This window comes from Marmota marmota, unplaced genomic scaffold (genome assembly GCF_001458135.2).
Source record: "Marmota marmota marmota unplaced genomic scaffold, marMar, whole genome shotgun sequence".
Taxonomy (NCBI): domain Eukaryota; kingdom Metazoa; phylum Chordata; class Mammalia; order Rodentia; family Sciuridae; genus Marmota; species Marmota marmota.
The window spans coordinates 1,673,625-1,691,627 of NW_026000169.1; the positions used below are offsets into that span (position 1 = coordinate 1,673,625).

Sequence of the window (18,003 nt, forward strand, 5' to 3'; positions counted from 1 at the left end):
GGGAGACTCGAAGGTAGGGACCGCTGGAGGCGCTCGGGGCAGGTGTCCCGGAGCCGGCGGGAGCTGCTGCGGCAGGGACTGTCACAGCGCATGTCGCCGCGGTCCCCAAGGGAGGGCTGATGAGGGGAGCATCCTTCCCCGAGCGTGGCGGACGAAGTACCGCGGGGACTCCAGCTCCTGCCTTGAATTAAGCTAGGAGGATGCAGAGGGCGGCGGGACAATTAGTGACCCTTAGTGAAACAACCTCTCCACCCCAAAACAGGCTGTGTGTGACCCAGCCGGGAGCTAGATGAGACAGGTATTTCCCTTCGTAGTGTATAGAAGAGGAAAATGAGATTAGGAAAATGGCTAATCGAATTGTCTATGGTCGCATAAACAGTATTGGAAGAGCCTGTCCTTGAGTCTGGAGTCCTTTTTTTGACAGTAGACCCTGAGCTTTTGACTCTACTTGGCTGTCGAGCTAATTGAGCTAAGCATGGGAAATGATCTGCACCTGTAAGTTGCCGATAATGTATGGGATATTCTTTAAGGAAGCACTGGTGGAAATGACAACTTCAGAGCTGTTTCAGGACTTTGGGCAGCAGCTTCAAGGTTTTGTTTTGTTTATTCATCTCAAACTTCTGGGATGGGACTGTACTCTTATTAGAAATTTGTTCTTTTAGTAAAAGTATGTTTATTCTGCCGAGGTAAATTTTAAACATTAAGGCTTTAAAAAATTTATGATTCCCCTCAAATACATTATAAACATTACATTTGCTTGCTGATAACATCAAAGAGTAAAGGGAAAAGTAGTGTTTCCACTGGCATCTTGGACAGGTCTACTTGGGTGTCTGTTGTATATCCAGCATTAGGCTATCAGTGATTGCAGGGCCTTGGTTCTACAAGAGTTTACCATTGGTTGCTTTGAAACAAGACTTGTACCTTGGATGAGTTGTGGGTTGGATATGAATTGTCATTCCTGTCCCGAGACTTCATGACCTGAGAAAAACTTTTTTCCCTTCCTGGGCTCATTAGCACATTGGAAGGAACACTGATAGTATCTACCTTGAAATGTGTACATAATACTGGAATTAATTAATTAAATTAATTAATTACTTGCAGGATTATTTCACTTTACAGAGTGTAGCCTTAGTGTAGGACCATATCCTCTCAAAGGGGTAATGAAATGAAATGTTATACATATTTAGCTTTCTTTTTCCTTTTAAGAATTCTTGTTTTTTTTTTTTTTTTTGTCAGTATAGATAATTGTTATTCTAGGAGGATGAGAATGCAAAAAAAAAAAAAAAATCTTTCTTTCTTAGAAACTCTTGAGCCTTTCGTGGTCTCACATCCTAAAGCTATGGCATTATAATTCCCTAGAGTATTCAGTTGTAGTAACTTGTTCAGCTGACAGTGTAGGTAAAGGATTTCTATCACCCTGTCTTTGGGCCTGAAGTTGGCATACAGCTTAGCCCTGATACAGTCCGGATATAGTAGCCATATGCTCTTTTATGTGATATGGATTTTTTTCACTTGCACTTTTCCTGGTCTCCCTCTTGCCCTTTCTCCCCTCCACACAAAATACAGTTTTTGACTATATTAGTTAGATGTTGCTTTTTCATAGCTATTTTTGGGGTTGAGGCTGCTGTCCTGTTTGAATTATTGTCTCATGTTAACCTTAGTTAACATCTTTACTATTTTTCTGAGGAAGGCTAAATAGAATATTGGCTAAAAGTAGGAGATGGACTCAGGATCATATCCAGTCTTCACCTGCTTAGTTACTTAATCTCCGAGTTTCCTCATCTGTAATAATAATATTTTTATGGAACTACATGCCACACAATCCATTGCATATTTACCTCATAGGGTTATTTGGAATAGTTAAAGAGATGAATGTCTTAGGAGGTGTATTAACTTTCGACACATTAGCTATTATCATTATCATAATGTCACTATCCTTTATGAATGTAGCACCTGAAGGAAGTCCTGATGCAGAAGTGAGCTAGTGACAGATCTCAACAATACGTTGATGAAAAAGCAGTTGCTGGGAATGTGTTTCATCATCTCATACCCTTTCACTAAGCTCAGCATGAAAGATGTTTGGCTCACATGTATAACATGAGGTTAATTAGTAACAGAAGGATGATGTGACATTCATAGGCTCGTGGAACAACTTAAGTATATATTTTTTTAGGCCGTTTTAAAGTTTGAAGGTTAAACACTGAAGGGAACATCAGAGCATAATGTTACTTTTATGGTTTGTTTTATTATGTGTGACTTAGAGTGATTATGTGCTCTAGATAAACTAATCCATGTTTTAAAATGTTTACCCTAAGTTGCAGTTATATGTTCCATAGTATGTGTGAAGTATATTGTACACTATAATACAGTATATGTAATGGGATACTATATGTTTATTTTCCAAAAACATTTGGGAAGGGTATAATTGCATCCTTCCCTTTAATGTTTCCTCTGGACCAATTTGGAAATGCTATGTAGTTGGTATCCTCAGTCTCCCTAGGAGGAAAAGTAATAACCATAGAAAGCTCATTTATATTGGTGTGTTATGAAATCAGTGCCCTCTCCTGTGTTCTTTGCAAATCTTACATTGATTAAAAATCTGGGTGGTGGCTGAAAGCAACAAAGAAGAGAGTAAGTGTTCAGTTCCCTCACCTCTGATTTGAAGCATGGATTTGATGCCAACTCCTCAGCCTGAGTATGACCTAAGGGAATTAGAGGGGCTTCTTTATACTTCATTCTCTCTTTTTGTCTTTCTGTGAGTAAACAGAGAAAAAGTTGTTTAGGACTAATCAAACCTTGCAGTCTGTAATAATTAAGCCTAGGTTTGTTTTTGCATTGTCTGAAAAAAATGTATTAGTATAAAAGTAAATATTATGGTCCAAAGGTTGGTCAATAACTGGCTGTAGTCTGTGATCTTTTAAAGAAAACACAGGACTAAGTAAGGTAGCTGAGTTCTTGTTGTTGCCTTTATCCTGCAGGGATAACATGGGTCAGAGTTTTTGGACTTTGTAACACGTGTTCTTTCTGTAGGATTTTTAAAGATACTGCTCTACTCTTGTATGTTACTGTGGAAAAGTCAACTTGATTTTTGTTCCTGACATTAGAGATTTGATTGTTCTTCCCCTGGCCTCATAACATTCCTTCTTTGCCCTTGAAATCCAGTGACTTTACAAAGATATGTTTTAGTCCTGATGATTCGTATCTGTTTTTCTTGGACCTCTGTGTGCTCTTTATTCTTGAGTTTTAGATCTTGGTTTATTGCAGGAATTTATTTACATCTCCTTTGAATATTGTTTTTGATTTTGTTTTTTTCTTTGGTTATGTCTATGTTACCCTTGTTCTCTATCAGTTTCTTCCTAGTTTTTTAGATGTCTTGATCTTTTCCATGGGAGATATATAGGTAGTCAGTAGAAACTGTGATGATGGTCTGCTGAAGTTTGAACTTATTTGCTGTTTAACTGTGGACCAGTAGCTTAAACTTCCAAATCTCAATTTCTTTATCTAGAAAATGAAAGATGTTAATGAGTATATCTCAAAGAGTTGTTGTAAAGATTTACTGAGCTGAGACATTAAAAGGGTTTGTAAGTGCTCAGAACAGCCAGCCTTGTTATTTCCATTTCATTGCTTTATTTTCACTGGTTGTTTTAGTCAGCATTTGGCTTCTGTTACCAATAAGCCTGCAAGAAAAATGTAGAACAGGAAAAATTTATTTGGGGCTCACAGTTTCAAAATCTTAGTCCATAGAAGTCTGACACCATTGCTTTGGACCCCAGAGAGACAGAACATCATGGCAGAAGGGCATGGTGGAGAAAAGTAACCCAGGACATGGTACCAGGAAGCAGAGAGAGCTCTGTTCACCAGGGACAACGTATGAACCCCAAAGATACACCCCCAGTGACCCACCTCCTCCAGCCACTCCCCACCTGCCTACAGTTACCAACCACTTAGTCCATGTCAGTGGACTACTGCACTGATTAGGTTAAAGCTCCTGTAAACCAATCATTTCACCATTAAACTTTCTTGGATTGTCTTGTACATGAGCTTTGGGGGGTACCTTATATCTAAACTCTGGTCAATCTTTTATGTATGTTTTCAACAATGTTTATTCTTTTTTTTTTTTTTAGAGAGAGAGAGAGAGAGAGAATTTTTAAAAATATTTATTTATTTATTTATTTTTAGTTTTCAGTGGACACAACATCTTTGTATGTGATGCTGAGGATCGAACCCGGGCCGTACTTGTGCCAGGCGGGCGCGCTACCGCTTAAGCCACATCCCCAGCCCCAACAATGTTTATTCTTTAAAAAAAATTTTTTTTTAGTTGTAGATGGACACAATACCTTTATTTAATTAATATTTATTTATTTACTTATTTGTGTGTGTGTGTGTGTGTGTGTGTGTGTGTGTGTGGTGCTGGGGTTGAACTCAGTGCCTCATAGGTACTAAGCAAGTGCTCTACCACTGAGCCACAATCCCAGCCCCTTAGCAATGTTTATTCTTTTTTTTAATAATACTTTTTTTTTTTTTGTTAGTTATGTACAGACTTAATGCCTTCATTTGTTTTTATGTGGTGCTAGGATTAAACCCAGGTCCTCACACTTGCGAGGCAAGTGCTCTATCACTGAGCTGCAATTCCAGCCCAGCAATGTTTATTCTTTTTGCTGAGGCTGGCTTTGAACTTTCAGTCCTCCTGCCTCAGCCTCCTTAGCTGCTGGGATTACAGGCGTGCGCCACTGCCCAGCTGAAATGTTAATTTTCTTTTTCTTTTTAAAAAATATTTATTTCTTTTAGTTGTGCACAATGCCTTTATTTTTACTTATTTATTTTTATGTGGTGCTGAGAATCGAACCCAGGGCCTTGCACACACCAGGCGAGCGCTCTACTGCTGAGCCACAACCCCAGCCCCTGAAACATTAATTTTCTATGAGCCCTGTTATGGTTTGGATACCAGGTGTCCCCCACAAGCTCACATGTGAGACAGTGCAAAAAGTTTAGAGGAGAAATTATTGGACCGTGAGGGTCTTAACTCAATCAGCGAATTAATTCCCTGATAGGGATTAACTGAGTGGTAACTGAAGTGGTGGAGTGTGGCTGGAGGAGGTGGGAATTGGGGGTGTGGCTTTGGGGTATATATTTGTGTCTGGCAAGTGGAGTCTCTCTGTGCTTCCTAATCACCATGTGAGCTGCTTCCCTCTGCCATTCTCTTTCTCCATGATGCTCAACCTCTCCTTGAGCTCTGAGGAAGGGAGCCCGCTTTCTATGTATAAAGACCTCTGAAACCATGAGCTGTCAAATAGACTTTTCTTCCTCTACGATTATACTGGTCAGATCTTTTAGTCACAGCAGCAAAAAAGCTGACTAAAACAAGCCCTTTTTTTCAGAGAAGACAGTTTTCTTTAATTCCTTGGGCTCTGTGGGAGAGCACCTCTTCATTATTTCTTCTACCTTATGGTATAAGTGGGTCAGCATTTGTGCTTTAGCGGATTTTGCTTGTTGGGTTTTGTCTAACCTCTTTAGTGAATATCTGTAGAGTGAATGCTATGCAAAGCTAATTGCTCTGCTAATTGCTGATATTTAAACAGGGTAGTTGCTTTACATCTAGGCAGGGCCAGGAGAGTGTGCTGGGGCACTTGGAAGCTAGAATTTAATGTTGGCTTGTTAACTAGGCCCCTTTTCACCAGTTCTCTCCCTCTGTGAATGCCTCTATCCTGGCTCACTGGAGAATGCAGGCTTATCACAGGACCTTGGAGAACGCTGATGTAGCATTTGATTCTTTTTGTGGTGCCAGTTTTCAATCTGTTGCCCCTGTCCTTCAAATTCACTTTTGTTGACTGATCTGTGAAAGCAGATCCTGGCTCTTTGAAATACCAAATTCGTCATTGGTTATTATCCTTCAGTCCTAGGGCACCTTTAAGTTCTCTTTCCATCTTTATATTTACTTTCCTATCATGATTAAATAATTTTTTTTATATTGAATTATTTTCTTTGAAACACTTTCTGGTTTCTGTCTCCTGACTGGGTTCAGTCTGTCAAAAAATCAGCCTCTTCAGAACTGATGACTCTGAGGGTTACTTCTCTAACCTGTATTACTGACAGTTTGCTTTCTATAAAGATGTGACTTGCATTTTTTCTCATTGTCACACTTCCCCTTTGTCTAAGTGACATTGAATGGGGCTCATAAGTATTGCAGTGACTTTAGATTTTGTATTTACAAGCAAGAAATTACAGGTTGGGTGAGATACTTGTGCAGCAAGGGAAGTAGTAGGTTAGAACAAGTGTGCTTAGCAGCCAAGTTGCTGGATTTGAATCCTTGTTTATCTTCTTGTTAATTTTGTAATCTTAGACAATTTACCTCTTTATATTTCAGATTTCTTGTTGATAAAATGGGATAATAATACCTACCATATAGGGCTGCTGAGAGGATTAAATGAATTAATACACGTAACTTGCTTGGATCAGGGCTTGGGATGGTAGGCAATCAGTAAATGATTTCCAGTTCTCATCATGATTACCATTATCCTCACTAATTCTGTAAACTGTGCTCCTTGCTGAATATCTGCAGATGTATGTACTTGATTTTGTTGCACTCCCTTCATTAGACACAAGTTTCATTGCTTTTAACAACAGTTGTTTAAAAATTATGGTTTGGGAATGTGGGCTGTTTCCTATCTCTTTCTGTTTTTATTTCTATTTTTTCCCCCTGGTTTTAGGGAAAAGAGTATGACAGAAATGCCTTTGTAAGTCATCATTAACTAGAAGCATGTAATCCCTAAAGTACCAATTCAACAGCAGCTTTTTTCCACAGAATGCTTGCAGATTATTTTTTATAGACTTATTAAGAATTTTCTTCATTTCTGTAGCATATGTACTCAAGTCTTGTCCTGACAGCCTGTATAATAGTGTCTGACATAATAAAATGAATTTTCTTTAAACATTTTAAAACTAATACTTGGTGGGGCTGGGGTTGTGGCTCAATGTTTGTGTGCTCGCCTAGTACACATGATGCACTCGGTTTGATCCTCAGCATCACATAAAAATGAAATAAAGATTGTGTGTCCACCTACAACTAAAAAATAAATATTAAAAAAAACTAATACTTGATTAATTATTTCACTTTGGCAAAGGTGCTGTTTTGGGCTATATTGCGAGGTGGAAATTGACAAACGATTGAATTAAGTCCACGTCAATGCTAAACTTTTCACATGGTGCTAAAATCCTATTATACAATTATAGGATGGCCTCAATGTGTGTTCAAAATGCTTGGGAGTTTCAGTTGTGTGGTGAGATGCCAAGAATTTAGATGTAGTAATTGAATTATAGTGTATTATTTGGCAGGATCCAGTTCTATGGTTCTAGGGCTAGACCCTAGGCTGGATCCAGTTCTGGAAACCATATTTTAAAAAGCACTGACATATCACACTGTGTCCAGAGGAGGGTCACCAGGATGGTGAGGACATCTGAAACAATTCTTCTTCAAGAAATGGGTTGAGCTGGCCATGATGGTGCATGCCTGTATTCCCAGCTAGCCAGAGGACAACCTTTGCAATTTAGTGGGACCCTGTCTCAGAAGAAAAATATTAAAAGGGCCAAGGGTGTAGCTCAGGGGTTGAGCCCTTGCCTAGCATGTCTTAGGCCCTGGGTTCAATTCCCAGTACTGCAAAACAAAAACAAAAACAAAAAATGGGTTGAAAGGGGTGGAGATGTTTAACCTGGAGGTAAAAAGGTCTGGGCAAGGGCAGTTGGGAGATATAATAGCAATAGTAACAAAATGAAAATAAAAGAAGCTAAAATTTATTGAGTATGACTATCAGCCAGATACTAAGACCCATCCAAATATTTATTATCTTATTTAATGTTCATAACAATCAAGTGAGGTAGGAATAATAATTATTCCATTTTATAAATAGGGAAATTGAAGCTCCATAAATTTAATAAATTTGAGGTCACAAAATTACTAAGAAAGTCACGATTTTTCTTATTATGAAGTCCTGAGTTCTTAGATTCTGAATTGTCTGTCTCTTCTGATTGACATCTGCACTTTTTTAAAATTAATTTCTTACAGACATGACAATAGTGGAATGCGCTACATTCATAATTATCCATTTACTGCACAGTTTTTCGTAAATCTGCATGTTTTTAAAAGGACTTATATGTGGAAATGGGGTCCCAGAAATTAAAACTAGGACAGATAATTGGTAGCTCCTCAGAAATAGAGTCTTAAATCAGTATAAAGAATTGTTTTCTAGATTGAAGGCCAGTGGATTACCCAGTATTGGTTACGTTCAGGCATGTACTGAGTTATTGTTTGGTGGGTGTTCGTGAGGAGTTGTAAGATTGGAATAGGGTTGGGGGTGGATTATGTGAACTTTAAAATGCCTTTCACTTCTGAGATTCAGGGATTCTATGTATGTTTTCCTGTCAGGTATACTTTTTTTTTTTTTTTAACTGTGTTAAAAATACAGATACTATGAAATATACCATCTTAACCATTTTTAAGTTCAATATTAAGTATATATTCGTATTATTGTGCAACCAATTTATAGAACTTTTTTGTCTTGCAACACTGAAACTCTGTGTCCACTCAAAAACAATCCCCAGTTTCTTCCAGAAAACCACTATTCTATTTTCTGGAATTTTGACTACTCTAGATACCGCATGTAAGTGGAGTCCCAGCATTCGTTTTTCTCATCTTGGCTCATTTCACTTAGCATAATGTCCTCAAGGTTCATCCATGTTGTTACAAGTATCAGCATTTTCTTCCCCTTTTAAAGGTTAAATAATAATCCATGGCATGTATGTATGTGTGTACACATAACACCAGATTTCATTTATCATGTCAGGTGTATTTTAGTTAGAAACAAAACAAATGACCACTTTAAAAAGTATTAGAGTCAATATTATTGTAACAACTCATGTCTCTGCAAAACATTATAAATAGAGTTACCTGGGATGGATGAGGAATAGCATGTACTACTCATTTAAAAAAAATGAGATGCTTCATATAGTGGAAGTAAATATCACAGGAATCTATCCTGAACCTGTGCTGACTCTTTGGCCTGTCCTGGAAGGCTGAATAAGGTTTTGAATAAGGTTCCTAATAATTAGTTTATCTTCTTTTAATTGTAAAAATCAAATCCAATCCTTTTTGGATAAAATCAATAGCTATGAAAATAAAAGAGAAATTTCTGGTTATTAGGATGCCATTATGTTCAGTATTGTCTGTCTTTTTTTTTTTAATGTTGTAAAAATACTTTGCAGAGTATTCATTTTCTTAGTCAAACATTTATTGTTTTCTGTATACCAAATACTAGACTTTACACTGAAAGTTTTTCTCTCCACATCTGGTCATAGAGAGAAAGTATTTTATTGCTTCATTTCATGTGTTGAGCAAACTGAAACATAATGTATGAAACGACATCACCAAGACCACAGGGACCCAGAGGCAGAGATTAGCATCAAGGATTCTTTCTCCCTGACATTAGTGGACTTATGTTTTCTCATTTATATTTCTTCTGAACAAAGTATTTAATGGTAGAGTTTACATTACTAACAGCTTTCCAGGTTATTTCCCCCAAAGAAACTTTTTATTGATTATGGCATGAAATAAATGTATGAAATCATTCAGTTGTGGGCAATGAGGGCCAGGAGTAGGCTTGGGATATGTGCCAAGTCCTCCTGTAATTTCTGTCTCTCAGCTGCCTCAAGTCAACACAGATTCTAAATAAAAACAGGGAGCTTGCTGTGCAAACCAGCTTGCAGACCAGTCTTCTACTTCTGCTTCCTGCCAGATTGCCACCTCTCCCAGGACACTTCTCAGAATGGCAGTTGTAGAGGTAAACACTGTTTACTGAAAGGGCATTCAGATCACAGGGCAGTCCTGAGGAGTGAGCTCCAGTAACACATCTCCAGATGACATTTAATGTTCAGTTTTCTGAGTTGTCTCCATAGAGACAATTGGGAAGTCATGAATATTGGACTGTGAGAAGCGGCGTACAGAGAAGAAGCGTTCTTTCTGTTCTGTTACCAGGAAAGATGAAGACATCACAGATCTGAGAAAGCCTAAGTGAATAATGCATGTTGGGTTTATGGAAAGTGGCTATATGGGCCATGGTCTGGTCTTTTTTTATTAGCAAGATTCAAACAAATTTAGAAAACTTTTTATTGAACTAAAGATATTTGAAATTTGCCAATTTTTACAAATTTATTTTCTTTAAAAAATTTAATTTTTAATTAACATGTAGGGATTGTGCATATTAATGGTATATAGCATAAGATCTTACTACTTGCGTACAATGTGTAGTGATCAGATCAGGGTAATTGGCATATCTATCACCTCAAACTTTTATCATTCCTTTGTGTTGGGAGCATTCAAAATCCTCTCTACTTGCTTTTTGAAATGTCCAATTAATTGTTGTCAACTATAGCTACCTATTGTGCTATAGAGCATGAGAAGTCATCTGTCCTGTCCAGCTGAACCTCTGTACCCATCAGCCATCCTCTCTCCAGCCCTCCCTTCCCCTCACTCTTCCCAGGCTCAGGTGGCCACTGTTGTATTCCCTACTTTTTTTAGATCAACTTTTTAGTTTCACATGTAAGTGAAAACAAGTAGTATTTGTCTTCCTGTGCCTGACTTATTTCACTTAACATAATGTCCTCTAGTTTCATCATGTTGCTGAATCCTTTTCCATTTTCTTGACCTGATGAAGGCAGTAATTCTAGAGTACTATGCTTTTCTTCCCCCCTTACCTTGCCATCACCCCTTTGCTGGCATCTAATTTTACAGATCACCACCAGAATCCAAACTTGATGTAAATCTAGACTTGTGTACGTGTGTGTGTATTTTTTCCCAAGTGTTTACAGGTGTATATATTTGGTGAAGTTTCTCCTTCCTAGTTCTCTTTGACTCGCTGTACTTCTGTCTTTTCAGGGAAGAAGAGCCCAGACCTAGGGGAATACGATCCCCTTACTCAGGCCGACAGTGATGAGAGCGAAGATGATCTTGTGCTTAACTTGCAGCAGAAGAATGGGGGGGTCAAAAATGGGAAGAGTCCTCTGGGAGAAGCACCAGAGCCTGACTCAGATGCTGAGGTTGCAGGGGCTGCCAAGCCACATCTTTCGGAAGTCACCACGGAGGGGTACCCTTCGGAGCCTCTGGGGGGCCTGGAGCAGAAGGCGACCTCTTCCCTTGTGTCCTACATACGCACATCTGTCTTCCTGCTAACGTTGGTGATCTCAATGATCTTGGTGCTCCTCTGTGCTTTCCTGATCCCCTGTCCCCCCAGAGACCTGCACAGCACTTGGAGCCGCCACTTGGGCTCACAAGCAGGTAAGTTGTGGGGTTTTCAGCTTTAGTTTGTAACATTTCATCATATGTTGGATTACATTGAGTATTTTTCCAAATCTTAAAAACAAAATCTTAAAAAATTTGTGTCATGTAGCATTTTTCTCCCTGTGTGTGGAGATGGTTAGGAGGTTAAGATTTGAAATAAAACAGTAGGTGGATTTCTACACCTCCAGACAGACACCTTTATTGTATTGGGTATTGGTCATAATTAGACACAGAGAGGACAGGGCATTGGTTTGCTGGACTCCTGCCTTGGAGCCAGCCCTGTGTATGGCGGGGTGGGATAGGGGTAGGAGGATGCAAAACTGTAGAAAGGGCTGTTTACAGAGAAAAGTAAAGCTCAAGACCTAGCTAGACAAGGCCCTGGTGCTCTTACAGGACTGGGGATTGTATCTCCACTGATCAGTCTTGTCTCCTGTGAATGGGTGCTGCTGTTCCCAGCCTTCCCATGTCATTTTGACCTAGAAATGCTTCATCTCTGCCACTTTTCTGATTCAATTTGAATTAGCTTTTGATGGATTCTCTGTTCTCATCTTTTGTTCTCTAAAGGCAAATTTAATTTTCATATGTGGTATTTATACAATAAAGACTGATAACGAGTTTTTGGTGTATCCACTGCCCAGCTCCAGAAATAGAACATTTTTGAGACCTCTGCAGTCTCCCATGTGTTCCTCCTGGTCATGTCCCCCTCTGCCCACCACAAGGTTCTGCTCTCCTGAATTTTGTGTTGATTTTTTTTTCTTGACCTTTCTTTAAAGTTTTGTCACATGGACATGTACCCCTAAATGATATATTCATTAATTCTGCCTCTTTTTGAATTTTACATAAATGTAATTATGTCATCTTCTGTGATTTGCTTTTTTGTTCAACTTAATTTTATGAAAAAAGATTTTTAGTTAATCCATATTAATTTATGTGGCTGGAGTTTATTCATTTTTACTACTGTCTGGTTTTCCATGATATGAATATTCCATGATTTTTAAAATCCATTTTCCTGTTGATGAACATTTAAGTGGTTTCCAGTCTTTATTTATTTATTTTTTTGAATAACGAATGCTGCTAAGAACCTTACAGTACCTGTCTCCTGATGCAATGTATAAGAACTTCTCTAGGCACAAACCTAGGAGTGAAATTGCTGGGTCATGGGGTGTGTGCATGTTCATTCTTAGTGGCTTATGTTAGATTATCTTCCAAAGTGGTTGTATCAATTTAGGCTTCCATTTACAGCATGAGTTCTTTCCAAATTTGGCGGGCCTCCTCTGACTCCACACTGTTGGGGGTGGGGCTCCTGTCTTGTCACTGCAGGGTGGGGATGAAATACAGGCTCCCCACTGGCCTCTGCTGATACCCTCTGGTGGGGAGGAAGGGGACAACTGCCTCACTAATGCTGGGTGGGGTAGAACTGTTGGCTTCCCTTGTGTGTGGAGGGCCTTGGTACTGCTAGGTGGAGGTGACAGTACTACTCCCACCTGGTCTGTTGTGCCATGATCCTGGTGGCAGGGGAGGGATGCTACCCTGGTGTCAGCTTGTGTAGGCTCCCCAGTCAGCCTTTGTTGTATGTGCTGCTTGGTTGGATTAGAGCTTTCCTGCCGTGCTAGGCTGCACCTTTCCTGGGCTTTTGGCCAGGGAAGTCAGCTTTTCTTGGGGCTTCTTTGTACTTTGGGCATTTCTGGGTTACTGATGACTTTTGCAGCACCCTGTCTGGTATATATGAGGCCAGGAAAACCCAGAGGACTCATCACGTTTTCACTCTGTGGGTCTTGCAGTCTCTAGCCCATCTGCCTAATCTCTCCACCTTTCTGGATGTTCTTATGTTTGTTTTGTGCATAATGCCCAGGGCTTTGAGATAGACTTTTTGGGGTGGGGCTGGGGAGTAGGAGAGGCATGTCTACACCATCTAGTCTGGGAACTGGAAGTGTGCTTGGTTTCTGTGGACGTGCTGGCAGCAGAGAACTGGTTTGTGGCAACATTCTCAGGACCTCTTTGTTTTTATGTGCACATCAGGTGGGGACCTGTCTCCACTGGAATTGGCTGATGTGAATGGAGATGGCCTGCGGGATGTGCTTCTCTCCTTTGTAACATCAAGGAATGGGAGTGCAGCAGGTAAGAGATGTGGTTTTCCAAGCTTCCTCAGGGTTGCTGTCAGCCAGCAAAAAAGCAGCAGCTGTCTCCAAGGGGCACTGCAGAAGGGGGTCTGTAGGGAAGAGAAAGCTACCACGGATCTGTCATACATGATAAGCCGAGTCAGTAGTTCCCCATGTAAATGAAGTTCAGTTCCAGAAATCAGAGAGAGTTACAGATGTAAGGAGCTATTCATTGTCATTCAAGTCAGTGAAGAAACTAATGCAGAGAGGAAGTGACTTGTCCAGACACCTGCAGTGACACTGTTAGTACTTAGGTTTCTCTCAGTTTCCTCCCAGTGAGTTTTCCATTGTCTCTTTTTTTATAGGGAGAGGGGTACCTAGGGGAGACTGAGGCTGAGGCTGACCTTGAACTTGTGATTCTCCTGCCTCGGCCTGCCTCACCCTTTTGTGAATGAGGAAACTGAGATACAGTGAACTTAAGGAACTTAGCCAAAGTCCAACAGCTGGTAAATGGCAGAGATGGAATTCAGATCCAAGAGTCAGACTCTGGAGTTCATATCCTCAACCCTCACGTCGAGCACTTGTGCCCAACTCTGTGCCACTGACAGGGAGGAATTGAGTTTTTATTTGTTGGTTCACTTGTTTATTCATTCATGCAATGGTATTGGATGCTGATGGTGTGGGGCACATGCTGTGCACCCTCTCCAGAGCTGTGTTGGTTAGAACTAAACAAGAGGAGCCCAGTCTGTGCTTCAGGGAACCACGATTCTATGGGGAACGGGTAACTCATCATCACCCAGAAAAACAAACGAACAAACAAAAAACCAGTCATTGAATGGATATGGAGTCTGTCGGGCCCTTACCTAGGAAAAACAGCACAGGATATTAACCATAGCATCTGAGGATCTCAGAAATCTAGAACTGACACATGTCACCTCTGTTTGTCCTGTGTATCTGTTTCTGACAACGAGATCTGAAACAGCAAGCCACAGTTTGTCATTTGTTTTTAGGTCACGTGTTTGATTAGTAATACTGAAGAATAGGTAGAATGAAGCTCAAAACTTAGCTTTCTTTATCTTAGTTGTTGCTGTAAGTGGAAAGTGTGTGAATGAGCCAATCTGTCCCTGTTCTGAAAGTGAAAGTACAACTGGCAAGAGGGTCATTGTTCTGCTGTTCATTAAGTTACATAATGGCTTATTTACTAGTGAGGGGAGCTGCTCTAGTTCCCTGCCGGCTATCCTAGGACCTAGGTATTGACTCTTCCCATGTATTATTCTCTCCTGCCCAAGACCAGATCAGCTGCTTCATGGAAACATTCTTTTTCTGCTCTCAGGGAGCATTTGCTACTGATGATTAGGATTCAAGTATTTTTCCTCCTACTTTTCATGTATCCTAGATCAGCCTCACATTTCTGAACATATACCTTCTCTTTTCTTCCTGTTTTTTTTTTTTTTTTGGTTCTCAAGAACCATCTTTCCATATTCTGGATTTTGCTTCTGTCTTTTGTTCAGCAAACAATTGGTTGCTATGTGTACCAGGCATTTTGCAAGGTGCTGAGGATATATAAACAGTCCTTGTCCTTAAGGATGTCACTATTTAGTGGTGGCCAAGGTAGCAGATAGATAAATGGATATGTTGGCAAAGCCGAAAAAGTGGACATGCAGGGAGGCAGCACAGAGGAGGCCAGTGTCTTATGAGCAGAGAGGACAGGTACTCTGAGGGTACTGTGTAGTCAGGGAGGGAGCTGAACACACTAGTATGAGCTTCTGCCTTAGCACCCTTCACTTTTGGTGTTCAGGCCTCCTGCTCATCTCTACCTCTTATCTCTTCTGCCTCCTTTCCTTTCTTATCACCCTTGTGTGCTTTTAGGTAGCTCCAGGTCAACTGCTAATCTCGTGTGCCTTTCGGGAATGAATGGCAGCACACTGTGGTCCAGTCCCCTCCCAGAAGAGGCCCAAGATATCACATGTTTGGATCTCATGCCAGGAAGTGTGGCTGAAATCATCTGCCTTGTGACAGGGACACGCAAGATGCTCAGTGCATTCAATGCAACATCAGGTAAAGATCGTTTGCCCCCAAAGTCTTTGCTCCAGTGAGCCATGATTTTGTGTTAGAACAATCTGGTAGAGAAGGGACTTTTTTACCCTGACAGAGTGGAAAGTTTGATTTGCTGCTCTGGAAGTGGTTATTAAGGGAATAAGATAAGAAGTCTGGGCAGGTTGAGTAAATAGATCCATGTTTCAACCCGTTTGGGGTAAGATGGGGTAAACCCAGTTACCTAGACAGAAACTGCCCCGAGGCCTCTGGTTTGTAAATAGTCTCCCTGCTCAATGGTTGTCTTTGTAAAAAGACAAATGAGGTGGTCCCTTCCTGTTTGATACACATAGGGTCCATGTGTAAACTTGGGTGTTAACTACTTAACAATATTGCAGTGAAGAAATGAAAGCTTATTGAAACATGTTCATTCGATATTTTAGCTTCTTGTTGCTTTTAGACACCCAAGACAAAAGAAAGAAAAAGAGTCAAAATGTAATGAAGGCTCCTTTCAGAGTCATAAGCTACTGCTAGAATGCTTTCTGTCTCTGGGGGTTACATACTCATCCTCCCCAGGTTTAGAGATTGGGGTTTTATAGAGGGGTGCTTCTGATTGAAACAACAAACAAACAAACAAAAAAAGAATACAGTTAGCTCTAGAACTGAAGTTTTCTTGACTACCTCCTGCCATATCCCTGATGCTTACTTATGTGACCCTGTGGGAAAAGGCACCAGAGTGGGTCTTCTGGTTGGCGCCCTTGGCTGGCTTCGGGTGGTATTATAATACCCTCTATCGGTTTCATTCTCCACCCCAGTGGAGCCAGCTCACCCTTTCTGGAGAGACTATAGTACCTCCATTTGATCTCAAAAGTCTTAGTGTGAAGTTGTTAGATGGATGTGGATTTCAGATCACATCTCCTGACCCCTTTGTCCCCAGTAAGATAAAAGCAAAAGGGAAAAAGTAAGGTGTCACTGTCTATTGTTGAGCCCTGGGAGTGTCCCTTTTCTGGCCTGGAAAGAAGGCAGAAAGTTGTACTAGTGATCAGCCTATTTGTCCTTCCCTAGGAAAAGCCATCTGGACTTTAAACCCAAATTACCTGTCCAACGGTACCTTGGCTGCCCCAGTGGTGTTGCTGCCAGACTTGGATGAGGACCATGTCAGAGATCTAGTGGTTCTGGCCATTGGGGAAACGCAGGTATGCTCTCTATTAATTTTGTTTGTTTTTTTACTTCAATTTTAGTTGTCTCAGTTTCTAATGTTGTTATTATAAATACTGCTTGAAACTTTCTTTTTATAAGGGCTTAGGTTTAAATAAATTCTCTTGGTGAGGTTAAGTGCACAAATGAGCATTATGAACCCATTTTTCCCAGCAGTTTCATTATGATTCCATGGACTGTGGTGTAGTTGAGCTTTGAAGCCAGCAGTCTGTGTGTAAATTCCTTCTCTACCACTCTGTAGCTTTATGGTCTTGGGCAAGTCAAAGAACCTATCCATGTTCTGGATTCTTTTGTAAAAATGGCAGTGCTGTATCTACTCATAAGATTGTTACGAAAAATAGAACTAACATATATAAAGTGCCTAGGAGAGTGCTTATTGTTACCATGTAAAGGTATTGTTAGTTTTACCATATTTACTATACACATTTTTAAACTTTATTTCAACTACAAAACAGGAGAGACTGATAGAAAATTTATTAAATAGATACATAGAAAAAAATCTTAAGTCAAATGATAAAATCAGTGATCTAATGAAGAAGAATTATAGCCTATGCTGTGACAAGATAGTTTAATTCTATAATAGTGACCTCTAAATTATAGATGTATCAATTATGGAGCTAGTTATTCTGTAGACAGATAAAGTAATAGTGTTTTTCCCAAATCACAGGAAAAACTAAATTACTGAATAAAATCAGCTCAACTTCAAGTTTTATTCCTGAAGCACTTCTTAGAGCTTTTTTTCAGTTTCTCTAACACTTTCTCAGACTTTCTAGTATGAGACTGTCAAGGAAATGCTTATGAACAAAAGAACAAATGGCAATGAATATTTGTGAGAAAATGTGGATGCAGACAAGTTTGCCTCATTTGATTGCTTATTTTAATTTTAAACTAAAGGACCTTGTGAGTACTTTCTGTTGGTTTTCTTCAACGGGCAGTTTGGTCTCCAAGTGGACCTGAACCAAGAATTCAGGAATTATTCACATAATCATTATGAATAAAGAAACTGTGGTCTCGGGAAAATTTTAATTATTACCTCTAGCCAGAAGTGATTTTCTAAATGTCCAAAGGGGGAGAAATCTGGGGAGTTTCATTCTAACAGAATTCAGTGCAGAACAAGGCCCTGAGCATGTTTATAAGCAGAACAAATTCAGAGATCTTGTTCTTAGTATCCCATCTGCCTCTTATAGCTGTGGTGGCCAAGGGATAGTGGTTCAAGCCATTAGGGGACCCTCCATTAGAGGAGTCAGCTTTTCATCTGCTCTTACTCTGCCTTTTTAAAAATTATTACTTTGTCTCTATTTAGTGTATTGCTCAGCTTTCCTCACA

General features: G+C 39.9%; 1 protein-coding gene across 1 annotated transcript in view; it reads left to right on the forward strand.

Moving 5' to 3' along the window:
* Positions 1-18,003, forward strand: part of Fam234b (family with sequence similarity 234 member B) — a 34,136-nt gene that overhangs the window by 1,061 nt on the left and 15,072 nt on the right. Inside the window, exons 2-5 of the mRNA XM_015498184.2 lie at positions 10,925-11,323; positions 13,346-13,444; positions 15,295-15,483; positions 16,525-16,655. Of these exons, the coding sequence (XP_015353670.1) occupies positions 10,925-11,323; positions 13,346-13,444; positions 15,295-15,483; positions 16,525-16,655 (818 nt within the window). The remainder of the gene's footprint in view (positions 1-10,924; positions 11,324-13,345; positions 13,445-15,294; positions 15,484-16,524; positions 16,656-18,003) is intronic.